The following is a 22,675-nucleotide window of genomic DNA, read 5'->3' on the forward strand; positions in this document are numbered from 1 at the left end:
AGTAGCATTGTGAATTTTATTGCTTTTACATTTCACAATTCTTATTTCGATGATGACTGATGATGACTGATATGAATTTTACTCAAAACAGTGCCCCGCACAATGAATTGCTTTGTAGTGTTGACAGTTTGATCCATCATCAGTACTTTTCATGGGGGGGAAAAAATTATTAAAAATCAGAACACCACCAAGCACTGCGTTCAATACTAGAAGTTCCACCACATATTCAAGTAACTTACATGGCACCGTGCAGCAAGATACTGACAAGCTCCATACATCTGTATAAGAAAGGGTGAATGTCACAATGCAAGCGAACAATAGTGAACCTCATTTGAAAAATAAAATGTTTAACAAAGCAGTCATCAAACGCAGACTATGATGCAGAAACGTAGCTTTTCTCGAACTAACTTGGTTTCCACACACACGTCAAGCCCAACTTTTACTACAAAGAGACTTTTGGAATTACCTTATCAAGTTTCCTCGAGCGTAGTGCATGCGAGGCTCTGTGATATTGGGACGTCAAGTAAAGGCACTGAGCAAGCCAGTATATGTCCTGTGGATCTTCTGTATGCCACAACACCGGGGAGATGATAAATTTGGTCAGCCATTGCTTTAAACTATGTCACAGTACAGGCAAACATTGCAAAGCAACTTTTTTGTGAAACAGAACACTACTCCAGTGTCATGACCAAATATTTTCAAGTTCTAATAAAACTGTAGTTATGTTCGGTCCGCTCTAATTTGTGTGGGAACACCGCGCTGGTGTGCCCTATTTGTTGAGGTGAACCTGCTGCTGCACTAAAAGAAAACTGGAAACTGGGAAATTTTCAACCTCAAACAAGCAGAAGTGCATTGGAATGCAAATTACGGTAATAGATAGTTTGGACAATCGATTAATCGTTTAAAAACCTTGTTAAATGTATAATTGTCCAAATCTTCAGAATTTCTGAAAGCCGACTGATTGTCTTTTTTCAAAATAAGACATTTGAAAACATTTACTTTTACTTGGGAAAACAATTTTTTTTTTTGCCAATGACCTGACATGTTACGTCTCAAACCAGAAACTGCTTTTACTTGGGAAAACAACATTTTTTTTTGCCAATGACCTGACATGTTACGGATCAAACCAGAAACTGAATTAATTTCTATCTGAGAATTTTCTGCAGTATCAATTTGGCATAATGTCCTGTTTTTGAATAAAGGGATGGATATTAAAACATGCTTTTTTAAAATCCGATTCAATGATTAATCAATAATATAAAAGACAGAATTCGGGCTGAAACTTAAATTTAAAAAAAAATCGAGGCAGAGTACAATGCCAGTAAAAGTGCAGTTGTCAAGCGAACCACACTATTAATCAATAATATAAAAGACAGAATTAAATTTAAAAAAAAAATCGAGGCAGAGTAAAATGCCAGTAAAAGTGCAGTTGTCAAGCGAACCACAGCAACAACTGTTTATGCATGCATGACAGTAATATGCCACCAATGCAGTAAGAATGCCAACTTCAAATTAAACCTTGTCTTAAATAACATATTCACATCATTGCCTACATACGTTTTTATTTTGAAGTTGTTCCTAGCAGCTCGTCATAGCGTGAGAGCAATTCACATTATCAACACAAATGCAACTACTTCCGAACACCCCAGACTACAGACCAATTCAACTACAGTTATACAAAGTAGGTTATATGAGAAAGCTAATTTAAATTAGTTAACAAGACTGCGGACATTCAAATTACACAGTAGGGATAAAAACGTCCATCCAATCGCCTTTGTCGTGGTGGTGGACCTCTGGCAATTATGCAGCGTGTTATTAAGTTTAAAGTTGCATAAACAAACAAATAAACAAATAAAACCCTCATTGGAAATGAGGGAAACAGTCTGGTTTAAAGACATAAATGTTGTGCGAAGCTAAAATAATATACTGCTCTTAGTACGAATCAAATATAAGTCACACCATTTGCCGGTAACAAATGATATCTCGAAAACATTCGCGTTGACTGCCAGAATGGAAAATACTTGATGACACCGGCACCGACAACTTACCATGAGAAAGAGACGCTATCTTGTCGGCCCAAAACAGCGCGCTTTGGTACTGTTGCTGAAATCAAACACAAGAGTCCCAAGAGTGACACATAATGCATAATGCCAGGCTGCTTGAATAAGCACGTTCTCTAAAAATGTCTTTGACATGTTCACTTGGCTTGAATGCAGGCTAACGTTAGCTACGATGGACATTAACTCCACATAGCATCCCTGTTACCTGGTCGATGTACTGCCGGACTCGCTTTCGAAGTCTGTCAAGATTCATTTTAAATAGTTTTTTTACGCAGTTGCCTTAATATCAAACACGTGTCATAGTGAAGAAAGAAACTGTAACAGTTCGGCATGCAGCTAAGTTGTGAAGCCGTTCCAGCCTGCTCTCTGCTTGAAATCAAATCCACGGCTTCCTGTGCAACCGTCCGTGTGCAACTGGCGCTCTCGGTGCATCGTAAAACTCCGCCGAAAGGAAACAAAAAATACCCCGTGAAATGAGTTCCTCCGCAATTGACTTTTCACGTCCTCCAATTCACCATCTTTTGAATAATACAGTACTTAAATCTTAAACTATTTCAAACATAGTTTCGTTAGTTTTTATAACCTAACCCACCCATATTCATAGTTAGACTCATAGCAACGCGCTTAACAACCAAAATGCTTTCGTTCTTCAAAAGAAAATCAATTATTATTATTATTTTATTTTATTATTATTTTTTAATAAATAATCTTTATTGAACAAGTCAGAATACAATTCTCAGTAAACAGAAAACAAAACGAACACGCTATTTATACATGTACATTATTATTATTATTATTATTATTATTATTATTATTATTATTATTATTATTATTATTATAATCTGTGCAAGTGACGTCATTTACAGAATGCCGAATGCCAGTCAGCGTTTGTACTGCATTGTTGATAGTCCCGTTAACTGCTCTTTGCCATTTTTACTTTACTTGTGAAATAAAAATATTTCATTTGGGATGTTCTAAAATGACTTCACAGTTGACCTTTAAAACTGTGTTAAATAATGTCTGTTTGTGTATATATTGATTTAAGTATTCTACACTTGCATACTTGCGTGCACTTTTCCAGCCCATTTCTGTAATGAAGACTGTAGTGAAGAAAAGGAAAGTTGACAGAGAGGCAGGTCACTTCCAGTGGAAATTGGCATATTCCAAAACTACTACTCTTTTTTCCTCCACAGAGGAGCTTATTTTGTGTACTTGCAGGGACAAAACTCAGTTCTGAATTGCAGCGTTATTGCCCCGACACCACTTTCCCGCCAATGACATCCACAATTTGGAGTGACTTTCATGCAGCGGCTGCGCAAAGTCTGAAACAACCCTGCAGTCAATAGCATTCAGAAACAGACACATCTGCCTCACACCTGTGTCATCCCTATTTTCATTTCAAGGCTAAAACACAAACAGAGCTGCATTGAGTTTTCTTGGATGCACTAAATAGTGTTAAATAAGTAAGTGTAAGTTTGATCCTTTATACTCAGCCGGAACACCAACCCCTGGTTTTCCTGGCGATCTGCACTGACTCCCACTGGCATTTCTCCATGTTCAGACTAAGGTGCAGAAAAGTCTTGAGGAATTTATGGTATTTTATTCCAAATTTACTTGAAGACATACCTTTTCCTTTCATAACAATTCCACTTGTCATCATGTCTGGCGGTCACCATGTGGGAGGAGTAAACTGTTTTCTAGCTGAAGATTTATTGTCCGTACATCTTTGCACTTAATGCAATACAATATGTGTAATTTGAGTAAATTCTTGAGTAAACTCTGGTTTATTTCCTTTGTATGACAAGGAGGGTTAAATGTTGTTTCAAAAATTGCCTGTACAGTTCATTAGTTCCTGTTTCATCAAGGGCGCCGTTTCAGCCTGGATTAGATGTATCCATCCATCCATCCATCCATCCATCCATCCATCTACATACATTATTATTATGGAAAGATCCATTTGAAATGGAACCTTTTGAAGGTTTTAAGCTTTGAAAAAGTCAATAGCGCATTTAGGAGCTCTCCGTCGTGTTATTGTGTACTCCTTACGTATGTTCATTAAGCAATTCAGAAGCCAATACTATCCTAATAGGGTTAGAGTTACTAAAGCCTGTCTTGGTGTTCTATTCAGAAAGGATGGGGGATGCAATGGGTCTCTAAGGTGGATCCTTATTTCACTCTCCCTGGGAATAAGTTAGTCTTCCACGAAAGTCTCTTTAGTATTGAAGACCTAATTGACTCCAATGCAGTAAAGATTCTACATTTACAGTAGCCCTACATCCATCCATCCATTCATCCATTTTCTAATCCGATTATCCTCATGAGGGTTGCTGGCATGCTGGAGCCTATCTCAGCTGTCTTCGGGCAATAGGCGGCGTACACCCTGAACTGGTTGCCAGCCAATCGCATGACACACATTGATGAGCAATCACTCACGCTCACAATTGCAGTTCAATTTAGAATGTTCAATCAGCCTGCCATGCACGTTTTTGGAATGTGGGAGGAAACCAGAGTATCCGGAGAAAACGCACACAGGCATGGGGAGAACATGCAAACTCCACGAAGGAAAGCTGGAGCCGGAATCGAACCCTGCACCTCCGCACTGTGAAGCGGACATGCTAACCAGTTGTTCACTGTGCCACTAGCCTTACATTATTTTTTAAATTCAGGTTGTTAACTGATCACCATTCATAATTTTGCCGTTTAAACTACTCTAAACGTCAGTGGTCTGCTCAGATTGAGACAAATAGCATTGTTAGTGCTCATATTTTCCTCAATGGTCCCCTGGGGGCAAAATGCAAGTGAGATCAGCAGTAGCAGAGGCGTCAGTGCATTTCCCCAAGGTCACCATAAAGGAGGGTTTTTTTTGTCCATGTGATGGAAAGTGGCTAAGGTAACATGTCCCGTGAGGGCATCTTGTTTAGAGGAAGCTGCAGCACACATCGTTTACCAGGCTGCTTGTTGCAATCCACACCTCAAATTTGTCTTTGTGTTTTTTAACATCCTGCAGATTCTCACATTCTTTGTCTTTCTATCAAAATAAGCACTGTTCAAAGAGTGACCTTTTTTGAAAGCGATAAAGTTGGAAGCGATAGCAGCCTTTAGATCAGTGATTACCACCCACCGTGCCTGAAGGGTTGGAAAGATTAGTTGACTTTATTATTCCATAATGGCATTTATAGCATGACGTCAACGAGTTGGTAATCTGTTTTTTTGCGGGGTGGCGGTGGTGGTGGTGGGGGTTGAGGATGAGGCAAAGCACTTCTCCCAACAGATGAGAGAGTTGAATGAAATTATTTTATCACATCATTAATTTCAATTGTGTTAAATATCTGAATAGGTAGCTTTCGTGACGGAGAACCAGTGGAGAAAAAAAAGCAAGGCGTGAGCAGGGTTTCTAAAAAATTTGAGCCTGAACCATCAAAGTGGAAGTAGAGCAAGAAATTAGTTCAGGTCCATAATTATTTGCAAACCATGCTGCCGTGGTCTGGACCAGGTCGAGGACCGGTTTTCCCATTTGGCCAAGTTGTGCAAACATTACCAGGTTGTTCCAGGAGAAAGCAAATCAAAGAAACATTTTTATCAAGCTGGAAGTACCATCACATGACAGAGAACGATACGTCGAAATTTGGTGTATGAGCTGTCCAATGTTGGTGAATAACATTGTTTATGACTGAAAGAAAATTGTGACATCATCAGTGAAAGATCATTAGATGTCCTGAGGGAAATTATCCAATTTCACTTCATTGCTGAAATGATCAGTTATTTACAAAGTACTTCAAATAATGTCTCTTAGTTGACAGTGACAAATAGTGACAGGCAAAGCAATTACAGGCTCTTTCACCAGATAGGAAAAGCTAAATATTTTACTGTACCATTTGTGCAAAAGTAACATTTTGTGACAATGTAGTTTGTTAGAGTGCCACACGATTGTGATTAATATAAAATACAGCGTTACCTTGATTTACGAGTTTCGTATTTGCTGTTACCAAGATCGTAACTCAATTTATAACGCCAGTATTTATTAATCTGTTCTGCCCCCCCCAAAAAAAAAAAAAATATATATATATATATATATAGATATATATCTATATATATCTATATATCTATATATCTATATATATATATGTTCCTTTGTTACCAGTTTTGAGTAAAGAGAAAAAGCATCATACCGTTTAAATACAGACGCTTGTGCATAGAATCAATCCAAAATTGACCAAGCGATGGCTTGAACTCAAAAACTTTAACGTAAATTGGGGCCCCCATGAGTCAAGGTACCATACGTACTTTGGCTCAGTAAAAGGTCAGGAAATGCTGCTTTCAAAAATAGGACCGACAAAAAGGATTTCAAAGCCCGCTCCTCCATTTCCACTGGCCATCTGTCAAGTGAGTGCAAAGGAATCCATAAAAAACGGGACCTTGCCCTTTTCCGAATGGAATCAGACATTGCAGCCATCGTAACGAATGCCCTCATCTTTCGTAATCGGCTAATCATCTGTTATCACACCATTTCATGTTTGACTATTTTGTCAGCAACTGAAGTATACATGTAGCCAAAGAAACACATCTGTATTTATCTAACTGCAAACGGAAAGCTAACACTAACACAATCTGAAAAGCTTTCCTACCTGATTCATCAAAAAGCAGTTTTCAAAGCCAACTAATGGATGGCAGAATAGCAAACGACTCTAAGGCAATGCACTCTCCATTAATACCGCCAAGCTCTACCGGGATGCATTCTTTGACTCGGAAGTAGGCTTTACACCCCCGCAAACCCCACAAAGTGTCTGTTTCTATGACAGTTTGGCACATACACGATGCACTTTCTACTGAATGCAGAAAGCTTGGACCATTTTTTTTCTTCATAATACTCAGATAGATTGCTGCTATAAATGGCTATAAATAATGAAACCAAACAGACTGGTGCAGCCGTTATGTAATCGCGGAATGACTTACGATGGCAACAAATTAGCAGAGTACCAAGCTAAAGCGGTGCCTTGAAGTTCCAAACTTTAGGTGGACTATAAATTTGGGTAAACAATATGTCGTTTTGGAGTTGAAACCGTTATCATACGTGAGCCATCAGAACTAGACTACAACTTAGCCACCGTCAAAGGAAACTCGTTTGTTTGTTTCAGTGACATGATAGAGATGGCCACTACATGTCAGTCTGGCTTCTGTTAAAGCCATGTTTGATGTAGCTGTAGGTTTTATTTTGGTGATATTCTACTTTCTGCTTTTGGCTTGATCGAAGTCTCTGTAAAGAGAATATCGAGTTTCTTTTCATGAACAAACCATTTGTTTGTGATGTTTGACAAGAAGGAGCAATAAGTGATGAGACTACTAAATTAGCCACTTTGCTAGCTGGCCGCCGACTAGGTACTGACACGCTCCTCATTCATTAATAAAGTTGGGAGGTTTGAAGGATTTTTAAATGTTTTTATTTTTATTTTTTACAGATTATTATCAGACTTGTTCATGTTTTACTATACTTTGATTGCAATAGATAATCCTGAAATCAGTTCCAGTCGCTGATACAGTGACAGTTTTTCACAGTTGCTTCGGTACATTTCTCAGATCAGAATTGAAATTTGTAAGTGCGTTTCTCATAGGGATTCTTACAAATAGCAAAAAAATCACGCTTACCCTGCAAAACAAAACAAAACCAAGCATTTTATTTCTAAAATTCCTTCATATATCACTCAAAACAAAATATTTGTGTCGCTGAACACATCAGTGTCACCAGATTGACAGGTCTTGGGTCGTTGTGTAATACGCTCTGGTGGGATATTCTGATGTAAACTGCCACTTAAGTTTTGATCTCAGTTTCACTATTCTAAATTGAAAGTTACACCTTTGTGTATGTGGAAGACCGCAATTCACATATCACTTTTATTGTCTGCACTGTAATTTGTTGACCAACCATCTCATTGTGATACAGTAAAGAAAAGAAAGCACTACATAGCGTAAAGAAAAAATAAATCAAAAAAGAAAGTAGAAATGTGAACATGGGACAATCTCCTCATGGGAAAATTGCTATGAGCTATTTCACAAAACGTGTTTCTTCCATTATTTGAAACATTTCCCTTTGTTAGAAAATGTCAAATTCGCCTGGGAAGGCAGTCTAATGGAAATGTATCGAAACATGCTTGACATTTTATGATACCTCGTTCAGCCAAAGCATTTGCGACTTGTCCCAAAAAAATGAGAAACAGCTTTTTTCATGAGCACAAATGACAGATTGATGTGAAAATTGAACAAGTGGTTTTGAGGAATTTAATTCTAAACTGAAAAATATACCAAGGCAACTCATAAATATGTAATGAGGTTATGCCATTTTTTTTCTTCACACACTGAATAAAAATGTTCTGCTGTTTCACTGCTAGATCGTCTTTTTGGCATCTCACCATGTTTCCATTCTACTTCAAATTTCAAGCGGTAGCTGTCATCTACCACTTCCTTTCTCTTAGACTCATCCCACCCTGGGCCGCACCACCCTTCCCATCTCCTCTTGTCGGCAGACATTCCAAGAGCTTCTTTCCCGTTGCCATTAACTTCTTAAACAGTTAACAGTTAATTTCATAGTGACACTTTAACAATTTGTACTCTCTGTTGTGCCATTATTACACCATCATTCATTTTCGCATTGTCACTTTGTCCTCTCGCACAATTCCATTTGATCAGTATCACTGCACTAATTCATGTTATATTGCTAATCACTCTCTGTACTCTGTATTTCAATGAACCCGTGCTTTTATGGCTATATGTACCAAGCGAATATGTGAATTTGCGAATGACCATGCTGGGCTAGCTATTATTATTATTTATTTATTTTTTTTGTAAATATATCAGAGCAACTCCAACTGCCAGAAACAAATTGATATTTGTGCTCTATAACTCATTCAGTACCAGCCAATTCTGGGCCAAGTCTGAAAAGACGTTTAAAAACGTCTTTGGGAGTGAATGAGTTTAATTGGCTGGTAGCCTGTCAGAGGTGTATGTCACCTCTTACACAAAGTCAAATTGGATAGGCTCTCTCTCTCACCCTAAAGAGGACAAGCACCAGGATTTTTAGGAAGATTATCCAATGATACTACTTGAACTGTATGTCCAAGGTTTTGGGTGCTATGCGAAAATTTGTAATGCTGCTTACAATACACCATTCAACAGGAATATATCACAAATCTCTGACTCGTTGCATTCAATTCTCATGTGTCTCAGGTTTACGATAAAGACAGTGTGAGGAAGATAACATAGGGGGTGACTACTCTGGCAGATCATGGGTGAAAGAGGGAGTAGAAAATAGCTTAACTATTGATTATCTTTTTGTCACTACAGGACCAATCAATCGCATGGCTGCCCATGGCTGTACGTCCTGGTTACAGACATTGTGAACATGGCCAAGTAACCAAATGAGATCTAGCATACGTATGGAAAGAACAGAGAGCATGTTGCCAATAAAACAAGGCAGAACAAACCAATAAAAGATCAAACCAAGCTGTGAAGACAACTAGAACTGTATTGATCGGATTGCTTCATTGTACAAATGTCATGTCATGTCATTTTCGACATCGCTTACCTTGTACAGGATCGCGAGGTCATTGTACAAATGTTTTTTTTTTTTTTTAAATTTACAACCCTTAAGTCACTGATTGGGTTCAGTGTGGGTTCAGTGTTGTCACGTCTGTCTTTATTTTTTTTCCAGCTCCAGCTGGAGTGAAGGAGCTTTGCCCAGTATTTAAGGACTGCTAAGTTGCCTACTCTCTGTTGGTTTATTGACCTTGCTTGCTGTTTATGCTGAAGTGTTCCTTTCTTGACCTCTTAACCTCATACATAGTTGTTTTGCTGTCTTTGTTTCTCGTTTTGTAATTATTGGTATTATTTATTCTTTATGATCATGTTGTTTTTTTGTGTTAATTGGACTCTTGTCATTTTGTTTGTATTTGCAGTGTTACTTTCCCTTGCCTATGTCTTGCTTATCCTGGCTCCTTGTGACCAGCAATTTCTGTTTGTACTTTGTCGCTGCATTTTTCTGTAAAGCTTTTTATCGTAGTTTGTCTCAGTCCACATTTGTTGGATCCTAAAACATTATTTGGTTCGATTTCAAACCTTGCTCACTCAGCGAAGGTGTGAAAGGTTCTCCACCTTAATAAGTGCCCTGCAACTGACTGGTAACCAGCCCATGGTGTCATCTACCTTTGGTACAAAATCATCTGGGATAAGCTACAGCAAGTTACTGATAAGAAGGCTTTAATGTGAATAAAAGCAAACGGGAAAGGCGTAACACAAACTTGAACCCATTTCTTTCTGGTTTTCCTGTCTGAAGAAAAGAGGCCGTTACAGCACACATGGGACCAGTTTATGTGCCTGCAGCTTGGGGCAATCAAACACAAGTATTGTAATGATACCTGACAAGATGGTCAGACGATATCCTCCAGGGTGCAATGATACTTTGCATTGCCGTCGGCGGATCGATGCGAAAGATGCACAGAGGCTAAGGTCAAAACATTGCCCGCTTGTGCTGATTCCACAGTGACTCTATTTGACCTCACGAAAATACACATCCAAGAAAAACTGGTTGTCTTTATCCAAGGATTTATTACAGTGGTGTTTTTACTTGGAATACTCTTATGGGAAAACTACTGTTATCTCAAATCAAACATGAAGAGCCTTTTCTTCGTGCCCAATGCTATTGGAGCGTGAAGCGCTATCTAACCGTGTGCATGAGTGGAATATGTTGGGCTATATGAAGTCGCTGATGGTGTAGTGATACACTCACCTGACTTGTGTGCGGGCAGTGTGGGATCGGTTCCCACTCAGTGATGGTATGGAAGTCGGGGTGAGTGGTCGTTTGTCTCGACATGTGCCCTGCGACTGATTGGCGGCCAGTCTTAACATTAAAGTTTTAAGCAAGTTGTAAGTTACCGTGGACAAAATCATGCATGTTAAGTCCCTATAAAATTTCAAACTAGTTGAGTCAAGAACCAGGTCAAGTCATAAAATGTTGCTCAGTCACATCATACATTTGCTCAATAGCCACTTTTCAGGACTTGTACTTGCATTTGTTTGCTGTACTATGACATTTACAATCACATGGCCTTTTTGATTTCTCGATCATTTTAGTGTCTTATCATGAACACAAAACCGACATGAAGCTTAGTTACTGTTTGAGCTGTGAGGCAGATGCGCTAAACAACCAGCTTTTGTGCTGCCCCTGTTATTTCCCCGGGGAACAAAATATTTTGAAATCCCAACAAATCAACAGTCCTCAAATTTAATGTGATCAGAATCCATGCTGTCATTGGTTAGCAACGTTATTGTAGAGTGTTTCGATGTTTTCAAGTTTTACATGGGTTGTTTTTGTTCATTTGCATGACGGTTAGGAATGTTAAAATGCTGCATTTAATGACGGTTTTATAATGACAACAGTGGTGAATGGGGAGCAACCAAGTACGAATAACTTTTTATTTTAGTGAAGTAGAATTTTCAGGTATCTGTACTTTGCTTTTGTATTTTTTTTTCTGACAAATTTTTACTTTTACTACCTATTTGACGTCTTATCTGTAAGTTGCTTTCTATTCCTAACTTTGTCAAAATACGGTTCATTTTCACAGCTTTCACAGAAGACGCCGAGCTCTTTATTAATTGAAATCTTGGGAGCCTTACAATGTAAGGCAAGATATTCCCCATCCACTGACAGTGATATCATTTTAAATATTTATTTGTTACTTTAGTACATTTCAGTTTTTTTTCTAGATGCAAATATCTTATAAGTACTTACACAGTACATTTCATCGAGTACATTTCACTCAAAAAAGACTATATTTTGTCCCAATCAAACAGAGTCAAATTTGGGAGTTATATTTTCAGTGTACATTTTACACCGAAAAAAATATTTGGAGCAATGTTTACTTGAAAAACACGGACAAAGTTTTTTTTTTTCGAAGTAAATTTTACAAGGAGACCTTTTGAGTCAATTTTACTTGCATAGTATTATTCATTCATGCATTCATTTTCCAATCGGCTTTTATCCTCGCGGGGCATGCTGGAGTCTATCCCAGCCGTCTTCGGGCAGTAGGCGGGGGACACCCTGAACCAGGTGCCAGCAAATCGCAGGGCACACAGAGACGAACAACCATCCACGCTCACACTCACACCTAGGGACAATTTTGAGTGCTCAATCAGCCTGCCATGCATGTTTTTGGAATGTGGGAGGAAACCGGAGTACCCGGAGAAAACCCACACAGGCCCGCTGAGAACATGCAAATTCCACACAGGGAGGCTGGAGCGGGTATTGAACCCAAGGCTCCTCCACTGTGAGGTTGACGCGCTCACCACTGGACCACCGGGCCGCTGCATAGTATTAGTTTATTTAAAAAAAAAAAAAGCACTCAAGGATTGAGGAATGCATCAACAACCTTCAGATTGGGAGACAGCCACTGTACCACCTGGGCCATGTCACTTCTATGTGAAATAGTAAATTTCTGATGTCTCCAAAAGGAGACGCCAAATATTTGTTTTTTTCTTTTGGAGGTACGAGTATTCTGACTGACATCAGCAATTTACTCATTCCCAGTAGAAGCAGCATGGCTCACATGGCAGGTTTTGTTACCCAACTCTTTTTTTTTTTTTTAATAAACTACTATGCCAGTAAATTTTACTGAAAAAAGACTCCATGAAAAATTTACTGTTTGAATTTTTATTTTTTTTCAAGTCTATATATTTCTATTTTTTTTTTCAAAATATATGTCGCTCCAAATTTTTTTGTGTGTAAAATTGACTCGATCTGAATACTTTACTCTCAAATTTTACTTTGTTTAGACTTAGACCAACTAAAGTTTTTCTAGAGGCAAAATGTACTCTACGAAATTTACTTGATGTGAGAACGTAGGATACGTTCACCTCCCCAACATTGTCACAGTTTGACACTCAACTCAACACTGGAAACACAACTCATTTTCATTATTGTCCACTGGCAAAAATTGTGAAAAGTCTTAAAAACGTAAAAGACAGACAGCCGTGCAAATTTCCCTCTTGCAATTGTGCACTACACTTCAGAATTGGACACGTATTACAGTGTAGCATATCGGAATCTTCTTCGCAGCATCACTGACATGACGGGGCACAAACCACGTGTTTACGTAACGGAAAGCCAGACTTTCCAGTGTGACCTATTCTGCTCCTCCTTCTTTTTATCCTCCTCCTGTTTCCAACACAAGCTGGAGAGAAAAAAAACCCATCCATGGACATTTTGATATAGGTGCACTTTTTTAAGGGGAGGGGGAGTTAGCGTGGCGTTGAAAGAGACACGCGGGGATCTACACGCATCGAGACGCAGCGGTGCGGGACTGGCGGAGACGTGCAAACTGCGATGGGTGCCGTGTGACTGACTACAGGGGCGAATTTGGACTTGTGCAGGGGGTCTTCAAAGGATGCATCCTCCCCTGACGTGTGACGCGGTGCTGATCCACCCTCCTCCTCCTCCACCTCTTCAGCTTCTCCTCAGAGTGATGAACTAAAACGCCGCGATGGTTTTCTCCTCCACGGAAGTCCGGCGTCTTTTATTGTTTTAGTTGTGCGCGTGTTGTGCCGTGTGCGTGTGTGTGTGTGCTTGCGTGTGTGAGTGTGTGTGTGCGTGCGTGCGTGCGTGTGTGTATGCGTGCTGGCGTCTCCTCCCCGGTGCGACACATGCAATTAAGAGTACCTTTTCTACTTGAGGACGCCACAAGAAGAAGGAGAAGAAGAAGAAACCACAGCATTGTTACGAATAAAGCCACGTGAGAGAAACACAAGAAATCCCGCACAGACAGGAGATGTTTTTTCCCCTTCCTCTTCCTATATGATACAATTGGCAGGCTTTGCGTGGAGAACTGTGTTGTCATTATCGTTACTATTGTTATTATTATGCAACCGCAAGGATCTCATCTCTCTCCGGGTGTTTGAGCCACTGGATTCGCCCAAATCAATCAATGTGGTTTCTTTGGAACATTTTCAGCAAAGGAACGCATATGCTGCAGTGTCTTTGTGGCAAGAGTCTCAAGAAAAACAAGAATCCAAGTGGTAAGCGGCATTTTTGTTATCCCTATCATAAACCAAGTGTCTGATTTGGCTTTATTGCTCCTCCGCTTTGAAATTTGTGACAGATCCTGTAATGCTATGGATGCAGTAATGCAGAGGCACACACAGCCATAAGGGAGGAGGAACAACTTATTCTGTATATCTGCTATCATTTTTGGGGGGACAAGTAACAAGCTGCACCACATCACCTGCAACTTTTTTTTTTCCAAAGTCGCTGTTATTGCACAGTTATTACATAGTTGTTACACTGGCAGTAGTGGTGAGGGCCCTTATTTCAGTTTATATGAAGTCCTCTGAATACCATATGAATTTAATGATGCAAACAAATGTAATGTATGATCATTTGTGTTTTGAATGCTGACCAGATGGTTTTATTTGTCCAGCGGGCTGGATTAGCCGCTCTCGTGGGCCCCTCTATAGCCCATGTGCCACACGTTGCCTACCCCTGCACTACATGATGCCATCCGGGTTCGTACTGCAGCAGCAGTAGCCCTTCACTGCAACAGTACTTTTCGATTAAACGGGCCCCCACCAGCAGCACTGCATTGGCAAAGCAATGCAGTGCTTCTTTTTTTTTTTTTTTTGGTAGGGGGAGGTGGGGTAATGTGTGTATGTATGTGTGTGCTAATGCAACAATGCCATGTTTATTTCAACAGGCTGAATGGGGAGATGTGTTTAATAATAGTGCATCTGGTGGTGGTGGTGGTGTGTGTCTGCGTTGTGCGGGGCTACTTGTTACTCCGTGCAGCCTGGCGAAGGGAAGATGATGAGCTCAGCAGTACAGTGCAACTGCACCACACATCAACATCTGACTGCATGGAGAGACACTCTGACACTGCAGGAGAAACAGTTGAATACAGGCAAAGAAGACCACCACGTTAGGTAAACCCCAACATAGTCAAACGCGTTCCAAATACAAACAAAACATGACAAACAGCTCTCAGTATGATGCAGTGCAGTGTGCGGCAAACCCCAAAATATATTATGAAATGAATGGCTCTCTGACAGTGTCACTCGAAACCAAGGCACTTTTTAAAATTGAATGGATCTCATTAGACTGTGCACTTGTACCTAATGTTTTGGCCATTGAAAGACCATAACATATTTGCGTACCATTTATTCCCCCCCAACATACAGGTTAAACAATTCCATACTTGGGTGAAAAAAAAAATAGTTTGCTTCGGGATTAAGTAGACTATGAGCATCATCGGCACAACTCGCTGTTTGCTACCATGTCACACAATTTTAAAGATTTTCCCTCAAAACTTGAGTCAAGATTTTACAGGTTTCTTTATGTGTCCCTCAACAGGATAAAACTACATAGCTAACTTTTGAAGTAACAATTTATTTAGTCAAACACAGAACTGAGAAATGTTCGTTATCAGGTGATGGACTATTTAGTCTCATGCTTGTACAGGATTCAGTGGATCCGTGCTATTTTTATGTTTCTTAATGTGAATAGTGGAACAATATGTAACCTAATTTAGCTTTATTTCTTCACCGTCGCTAGCTTTGAAGTAGCCATTTCTTTTATGAATCAACGATGACACATTTTTACATATTTCTTAAAGTGTCATTGAGCAAAACATAGAACTACCTCGTTTAGGTTTACTTCCTCATACAGTTTAACTAGCTTTGGAAGTAACAATCAGACGGAGGCGCATGAGTCAATTTTGCTGGTCCGTCATTCATCATTCACAAGTGTCTGGGTCATTATTTCAAGCCGACCAAATCTCTCAACGTCAGTCCGTCAGTTTGTCACAGCTATTTTAGGACTGTTAGAGACTGTCACTCCGTCATTGTTTTTAATAACACTTCCAAAATCGCTAAATTTTAGTTCTCCAACAGTATTTTAGCACTGGCAGATCTTTTTTTCTTCTTCTTCTTGTCCTTCGGTGTTGTGCCAGTGACAGCCAATCAGCGTCAAGAACATACTACCTACTACGTTACAAGCGTCCGTAGCACAAGCAGTGTATCTACACAGGTAAAGAACCACACTTTGTACTGATGTTCACAATCGTTTTATTGCTTGTCCATTATGGAACACCGTGAAAACGAAAACAAAGACCGTAGTATTTACCAGAGATGGGCATTCTGTCCCTGGGAACGGTCCTGGACTGATGCGGGAAGGATGAACTAAGCAAGAACAGAAGTGGGTTTTTGTCCGTCCCTTTAATCGGCCCTAACCGGGTTAAGTATGTGGTGGTGGGAGGCAAAATAACAAGGCCAAAGTGTAGCTAAACACTGTATTTTTTTAACAAGCTCTTAACCCACACAGCCCGTTTCATCTCAGCAGTATTTTTATAGCAGCATTGCCACCTAGTGTACCGTCAGAGAACATAAAGTACCTACGGACACCCATTTCACTAACGATCAATCCAGCAGGTTAAGAAAGCTGGCTGTGTTGTATGTCTGATGGTGCTCGCCCACCAAGATGCTTATGCCATTTTGAGGCACGGATTTCTAAATGTCAAGTTTTTATTGTAATAATTTTATTTTATCATGGTAGCTATTTTTGTGTTGTGAAATATTAATGTTGAGTTGCTTATCATGAAGATATTAAAATGTAATTTATGTCATTTTTGTTTGATTGATGGCTAGTCTCATCTGCAACTGCTGTTGCCAAGGCGTTACTGAAAATAAGGTTCCGTACGCAGGCGTATATGCAATGAATACGTCAATGTTTGCATGATGAGAGATTCCGGCACTTTTTTTTTTAAGTGTCGCATTGTGTAGTGTGGAAAGACATGTCTTGTGGTTTGTATTTGTATTTGTGTAGATTTTTAGAGAGCACTTCTATAAGAGGAAAACACCCCAAATCCCTAATAGATGGGTGATCATTCTCATATTTTCAGAGGTTGATGTGAGCATGAAGTAAAGATGTCAACATAGATTTTTGGTGACCAGTTTTGGCACATTGGGCGGCGTTTAGATTCCTATATTACGGGTTTAGACTGTCATGTTGCATCACTATGTGGCAAGTGAGAAAAGACATTACATTAGTGTCAGCAACGGAAGAGGCATTTGAACCGTTTAATACAGGATTCCATGGAAGCCATAAAACTCTTTGGAAATCTTAAATGAATATAAATATTCTTTTCCTTTTGCTATTCAATACTGCACCAGACAATTGTTGAATCGGGTCGAAGCGATTTGTCAGCCCAGCCGCCATATTACAACTGTTGGATTTAAACTTTTAATAAATAAACTTAATGTAAAGGTTCATCACACGATATTCCGCTCTTGTGACCGCAAATAGTTCTTCTGAAAATTCTCAAAATAAGTCATTTCACCAAGATTCAATTTCTTTTAAAACTATAACCTTACAGTTTAATATTTAAATAAATACACATACAGAAAATATTAGACAGTGATATTCATTCTTTTTTTCTTTTTCTGTCAGAGGATGAGGAGCCGCTCCTCCGCTCCTCGAGAAGCAACACCATTGTATTCATCCCCGCGAACAAACACATGCGAGACACACAGCGCGTTTCCCTTTGTCTTCAGCGAAACGGGAATCCGGCAGTGACGAACTGAGAAGGTCCGTTGGCACTGACCCAGTTAGTGACGATCCCGGTGACCGATCTTCTGTCAGTATAATGACGGAATGACAACCTCGAGTGATTTCATTTAACAGAATGAAGGAACGCAACTGTTGTAATTTGGTCGATTTAGTCTTATGTTTGTATACTGTACACTGGCTATATGAAGTGTCAAATAAATGTAGGCTCATACTTATGCACTACAGTGATCGCTCGCTATTTTGCGGTTCGTTTATCGCGGCTTCAGTGCATCGCGGATTTTTTCAAACATATTCATAACATTTTTTTTTTAAAGTGCGCAAAAAGTCCGCAAAAGGTCCGCGAGAAGCAGCGAAAGTCAGCAAAACAACAGCGAGTCACATAGAGCAACATATACAGTACTGTACTACATGTACGGTATATGTTTACTTTATTTTGTTATTCATAAACTAACCTAACTTATACATGTTTAAATCTATTAGTATACAGCATTAAGTCATGTTAATTACTTCAAAATTTACTTCTACATGCATGTATACCATTAAATTTGGCCTTATAAATATTGTGTACATGTACCTATAGGGGGGGGGTCGCTACTTCGCGGATTTTCGTTTTTCACAGGTGGTTTTGGTCCCCATTAACGGCGATAAACGAGGGATTACTGTATTGGACTAAAAATAAAGAGTACACATATACGGTGTGTGTGCATGTGTGTGTGTGCGTGTGCGCGTGTGTTTACAACTAAGATAAAATTTGCTATAGTGAAAAGTCCCCTGTTGTGAAAAATTTATTGCCGCAAACATGATTTAGTTGTAGAGTTGTTTCACTGTATAAGTAGATTTTGGGGAGGTGGGTGGCCCTCTAAGTCACATATTTTCCTTATTACGAGATGTCCATACTCTGTAGGTCTAGCTAACTTTAAGCAAAATTTGCAAAACTTTCAGTTGAGGTCACCTACGTAATTTGACTAATTTACATGAATGGAATGGATAATTTAGTGAAGGAATTCGTTCAGTTGAGGTCAATTGCGAGTATGTGGGCTGAGAGTGGAAACAGAACTGTCGTATCCGTCGCTCACCCGTGAATCTTTGGTGAACGACCAATAAACAGCCAGCGTGCAGGTGGAAGGACTGCACTCTTAATGAGCTAATATGCGATTTAAAATAGTGTTTATTTTTTTCAAACTTGTGGCTATTGAGAAGTGAAGTTTTCAGAAAATGAGGTGAGAAAGTCAGCCTCAGGATCAAGCATCGGAAAAATTAGCGCAATGTGCAATTGAATTAGCAAGTCCTTGAAAAAAACAAATTGATTTTCGTATCTACAACATATCTCTCAGTTTAGGTATTCTTCTATCTACAACTATGAATATTTACCTAATTCAGCCCAATTTCCAATTTTCAAGTTTAGCTAACATTTTAAGTAGCAAAGTAACAGTAGTTATGAGACATTTCAAGTGGTAAAATGAAGTGTGTGTTACATTTCGGTGATATATATGTAGACTTATATTTGTGTATATTTAATTCTTACACATTTACCATTTTTTAAATAATTTGATCCACATAAGTTGTGGGTCACTTGATTTATGGCCATGTAATGCTTAAGTGAGAGGAATCACAATGGGCCTTTTCTCTTTCAGGTTAAACTTCTGAATAATTGTGAACATTAGATTGATGGTTCATTCTTTTTGAGCATCTTGCAACATCTTTTGAGTTAAAGTCCTCACTCTTTCAAACAGTAAGTCATTAATGCCGGTGACGCAAAAGGCACATTGGGGTTGATAATGGACTGATTGCGATGGCTCAACGTGGCAGGCGCTCAGAGACACTAACATTACGGACTCAAGCTTGTTGGAAGCCAAAGCAAGACCCTCATCGAGGCCACGCGCTGACCACACAAGCCGAGATGCATCATTACTATGAAAAATAGGCTCATGATTTCTGCGGATTCAGCAAGCTGGCATTTAATGAAGTGGCGAGGCAGTGTCAGAACGGCGCTTCATGGCGATAAGATAACGAGTTGAGCATGTTACCTGTCAAACAAATCACACAGCAGTTCAATCCAGGCATGTGTTTTTCTTGTCATAGAGAAGAGGCAGCTGCACTTGCAGCCTCATCTGAAAAGGCCTAGATATGGTACCCCAGCTTTGTGGCTGTATTTATAGTAACTCCACCTAAACTGCAAGAACTGAGAGAGACAAAGCTGACAAGGCTGTCAAAGCTGGGCATACGTGATGAGAGTTAAGCCCCCGTCCAAGCCCAATTTCAAGTCTCGTGATTCACTTTCAAGCTCAGGCATCATTTTAAGTTTGATCATGGAGTGTACACAAGTGCCTTGACTTATGAGGGCTCCAATTTACAAAATTGTTGAGTTGTTGAACATTTGCTTCATCAGCTGTTTTGCCTTGCGTTGCAAGCCAAAATTAGAATTAAAAATACACGGCCCAAAATGAACAACCCCCCTCCCCCCAAATATAGTAATTGATGATATTTTTCACTTTTTTTCAGCGATTTTTGACTAATCATTTAAGTATTTCCTCTACCTCGGAATGCAAATGATGGACTCTGTTTATTGTCAGAAATCCTGAAGAAGGCTTTCGGCACTTCTTTCATGCATACATGGCAACTTGTCGTTAAAGCTTTGACAGTCCGAGCAGTTCATTTGTACTTTATTAAGTCAATTAAGTAATGAGGCAGCTGAGTGGAAGGAATAGAGCCGGAGTAAGTTTCTCTCCTGTGTGAGCGATGACGCAGATGTCATCTTGAAACTTTGCAAATGTCACTTGAATGGGGGACTCTGGCTACGGTGAATGGCAGTGATCTAATGAGGCCAGTAATGTGGTAAACGGTGGAGGATAAGGTTATGTCTTGATCTATCCTGTGGATTGAAAGTTTGATGGGCCCTCACTGAAACATTGATGCTTTTTTTTTCTGATCATCATGATAAACAGTGGATTATGTGCCCAGAACAAGTATGTATTTTTACTTTACACCAGTTTAAGTCTTTTGCAGGATAATTGTGTTAACCAAAGGCTCATCAAGCCTTAAGTAACACTCTAAATCAGTGCACACGCAATGCCTTTTCCCTTGAATCATGTAATACTCGGGTACATGGCGAACAATCTCTCATGTCTCCTTATTTTAGTTGCTGCCAGATTAAAGAGTACAGTGATCCCTCGCTACTTTGCGGTTCACTTATCGTGGTTTCAGTGCATCGCGGATTTTTTAAAAGTATTCATGAAACCCCCCACCCCTCAAAAAAAAACAAAAGCGAAAATGCCGCCAAAGGTCTGCGAGAGGCAATGAAAGTCAGCAAAACAACAGTGAGTCACATAGAGCAACATATACTGTACTACATTTATATTTCATGTTTATGTTTACTGTATTTTGTTATTTATACACTAACCTAACCTAACTTATACATCTTATACATGTATACTGTATATGTATATACGTGGTTGCTTTAAAACATCCTTGTTGTGAGCCACAAGTGCACACTTGCGCAGGCCATGATGGGGTGATGAAAAAGTGGAGACAAATAAATTACAATCTCTGACTTGACAGCCAATGCATGGACTGAGGGCTTCAGAATGGTGTGGGTGCTTTAGAGCGCCTCATTGTTGGCTGTGAGTGCCCGCACGTCACAGAGAGAAGGCTGTCTGTCATTGCACACAGCACAAGTCCACATGTGAATGTTTATTACATTCAGCACCAGCTTATTAGTTGGTTACGCCACTCACTCTTCATTGGTCGAGCTGCACATTGCATCAATCATTACATCACGGTTAACCCTCAGATTACAGTTGCATGGTAGCGCCCAGCAAATAAATGTTAAATAGAAAAAAAGATGTAATTCTCTGAATAGGATGAAAGTGAATTGAATGAATTGAAATGCCAGACAAGACCTACAATCAACCTCAAATGACAACCAGGCTTAAAGGGACAGCGTACTCCACTGTATAATTAATTTTCACCTGAACTGCATCTTACGGTCAGATGCAGCCATCCACTCCAGTATCGTTTCAAGGTAGCTACCACCCAAAATCAAGGCTCTCCGAGTAGAAAAGGGTGTACTGGTTTGTACATCATATCTGCATAATGTATGTGCACTCATTTAATTGGTAGGGAGAGACAAAGAAAAGAATGGTGCTAAAGTGTGGGTTAACACGCAAACATAACTCCTACAATTATGAGAGAATGGCAGGGCTGGCTAAAAATACCCGCCTCCAACCAGCATTGCACACTGCTAGGATTCATCACATGAAGAAGTGCATGAGCGAAGGCCTTTCATACAAAAAAAATACATAATTTTTGAATGCATCTTTCTGAATTCTAATTCAAAACTTATTTGACATAGTTCTAATAGGGTGGTCAATCTACTTTTGTGATTGGTGGGTAACACCCTGGAGGGGTTACCCACCAATCAGGGTCTGTCTCTGTGAAAACACCTAAACCTATAACAGACCTCTGTGCCGACCAGGCCGCATCCTAGACTTGCACAGGGCACACAAATAAAGCCCAGTGTGTTAATCAATATTAGTAAACTCAAAACCAGAGATTGGTTCGTTACAGTTCAGAGGCACTTTAAATTGTCACGGTTGTGTGCTGTCTTCCATTTAACATGAGATTGAATGTTATTGCTCTCAACACAGCCATTGTCCCAGTGATAAGATGACGGTCACACTTGTGTAACCACATTTCAGTTGTTTATATTTACTTCCCCTCTCAAAGACATTCACATTTTTAAAAAAATCAGTTGTATAGGTTGCACAGGCCACATTGACGGTCTAAACAATTTGGATTTATCTTTGTCTAATATATTTTTTAACATCTTCAAAAGATGGCATTAGAGCTAGGCTTTGGAGACTTTTTATATTCACTATCAATGCTGTACCATTCACTGTATGGTCTGTTACATCACAAGCTTTTCATTGGCCAGCCAGTCGACTATCACATGCTACTGAAATCACAAGATCAATGAGCACAGACCATGCAAATATACTGTATGTATGGAGAAAGAGTG

General features: G+C 39.5%; 2 protein-coding genes across 3 annotated transcripts in view; one reads left to right on the forward strand and one right to left on the reverse strand.

The window, feature by feature from the left end:
• Positions 1-173: 173 nt before the first annotated feature.
• LOC109529963 (cell division cycle protein 16 homolog) lies at positions 174-2,494 on the reverse strand. Its single transcript, XM_019893427.1, has 4 exons — positions 2,266-2,494; positions 2,049-2,103; positions 467-564; positions 174-278 (listed from the first exon to the last, which is right to left on the reverse strand). Exons 1-4 carry the CDS (start codon positions 2,311-2,313, stop codon positions 207-209), a joined length of 273 nt encoding a protein of 90 aa, XP_019748986.1. The 5' UTR covers positions 2,314-2,494; the 3' UTR covers positions 174-206.
• A 10,661-nt stretch (positions 2,495-13,155) lies between these two features.
• fgf14 (fibroblast growth factor 14) overlaps positions 13,156-22,675 on the forward strand; it is a 92,393-nt gene continuing 82,873 nt past the window's right edge. Inside the window, exons 1-2 of one of the 2 annotated variants that reach the window (XM_019893431.1) lie at positions 14,040-14,117; positions 14,884-15,017. Coding sequence is in view for 1 of the 2 variants with exons in the window: in XM_019893429.1 (XP_019748988.1) it covers positions 14,027-14,117 (91 nt within the window). In the remaining variant the exon portion in view is untranslated. Of the gene's footprint in view, positions 14,118-14,883; positions 15,018-22,675 lie in introns of both variants that reach the window. The other variant, XM_019893429.1, reaches the window with a different exon arrangement.

This window comes from Hippocampus comes, unplaced genomic scaffold, assembly GCF_001891065.2.
Source record: "Hippocampus comes isolate QL1 unplaced genomic scaffold, H_comes_QL1_v1.1 scaffold449, whole genome shotgun sequence".
NCBI lineage: Eukaryota > Metazoa > Chordata > Actinopteri > Syngnathiformes > Syngnathidae > Hippocampus > Hippocampus comes.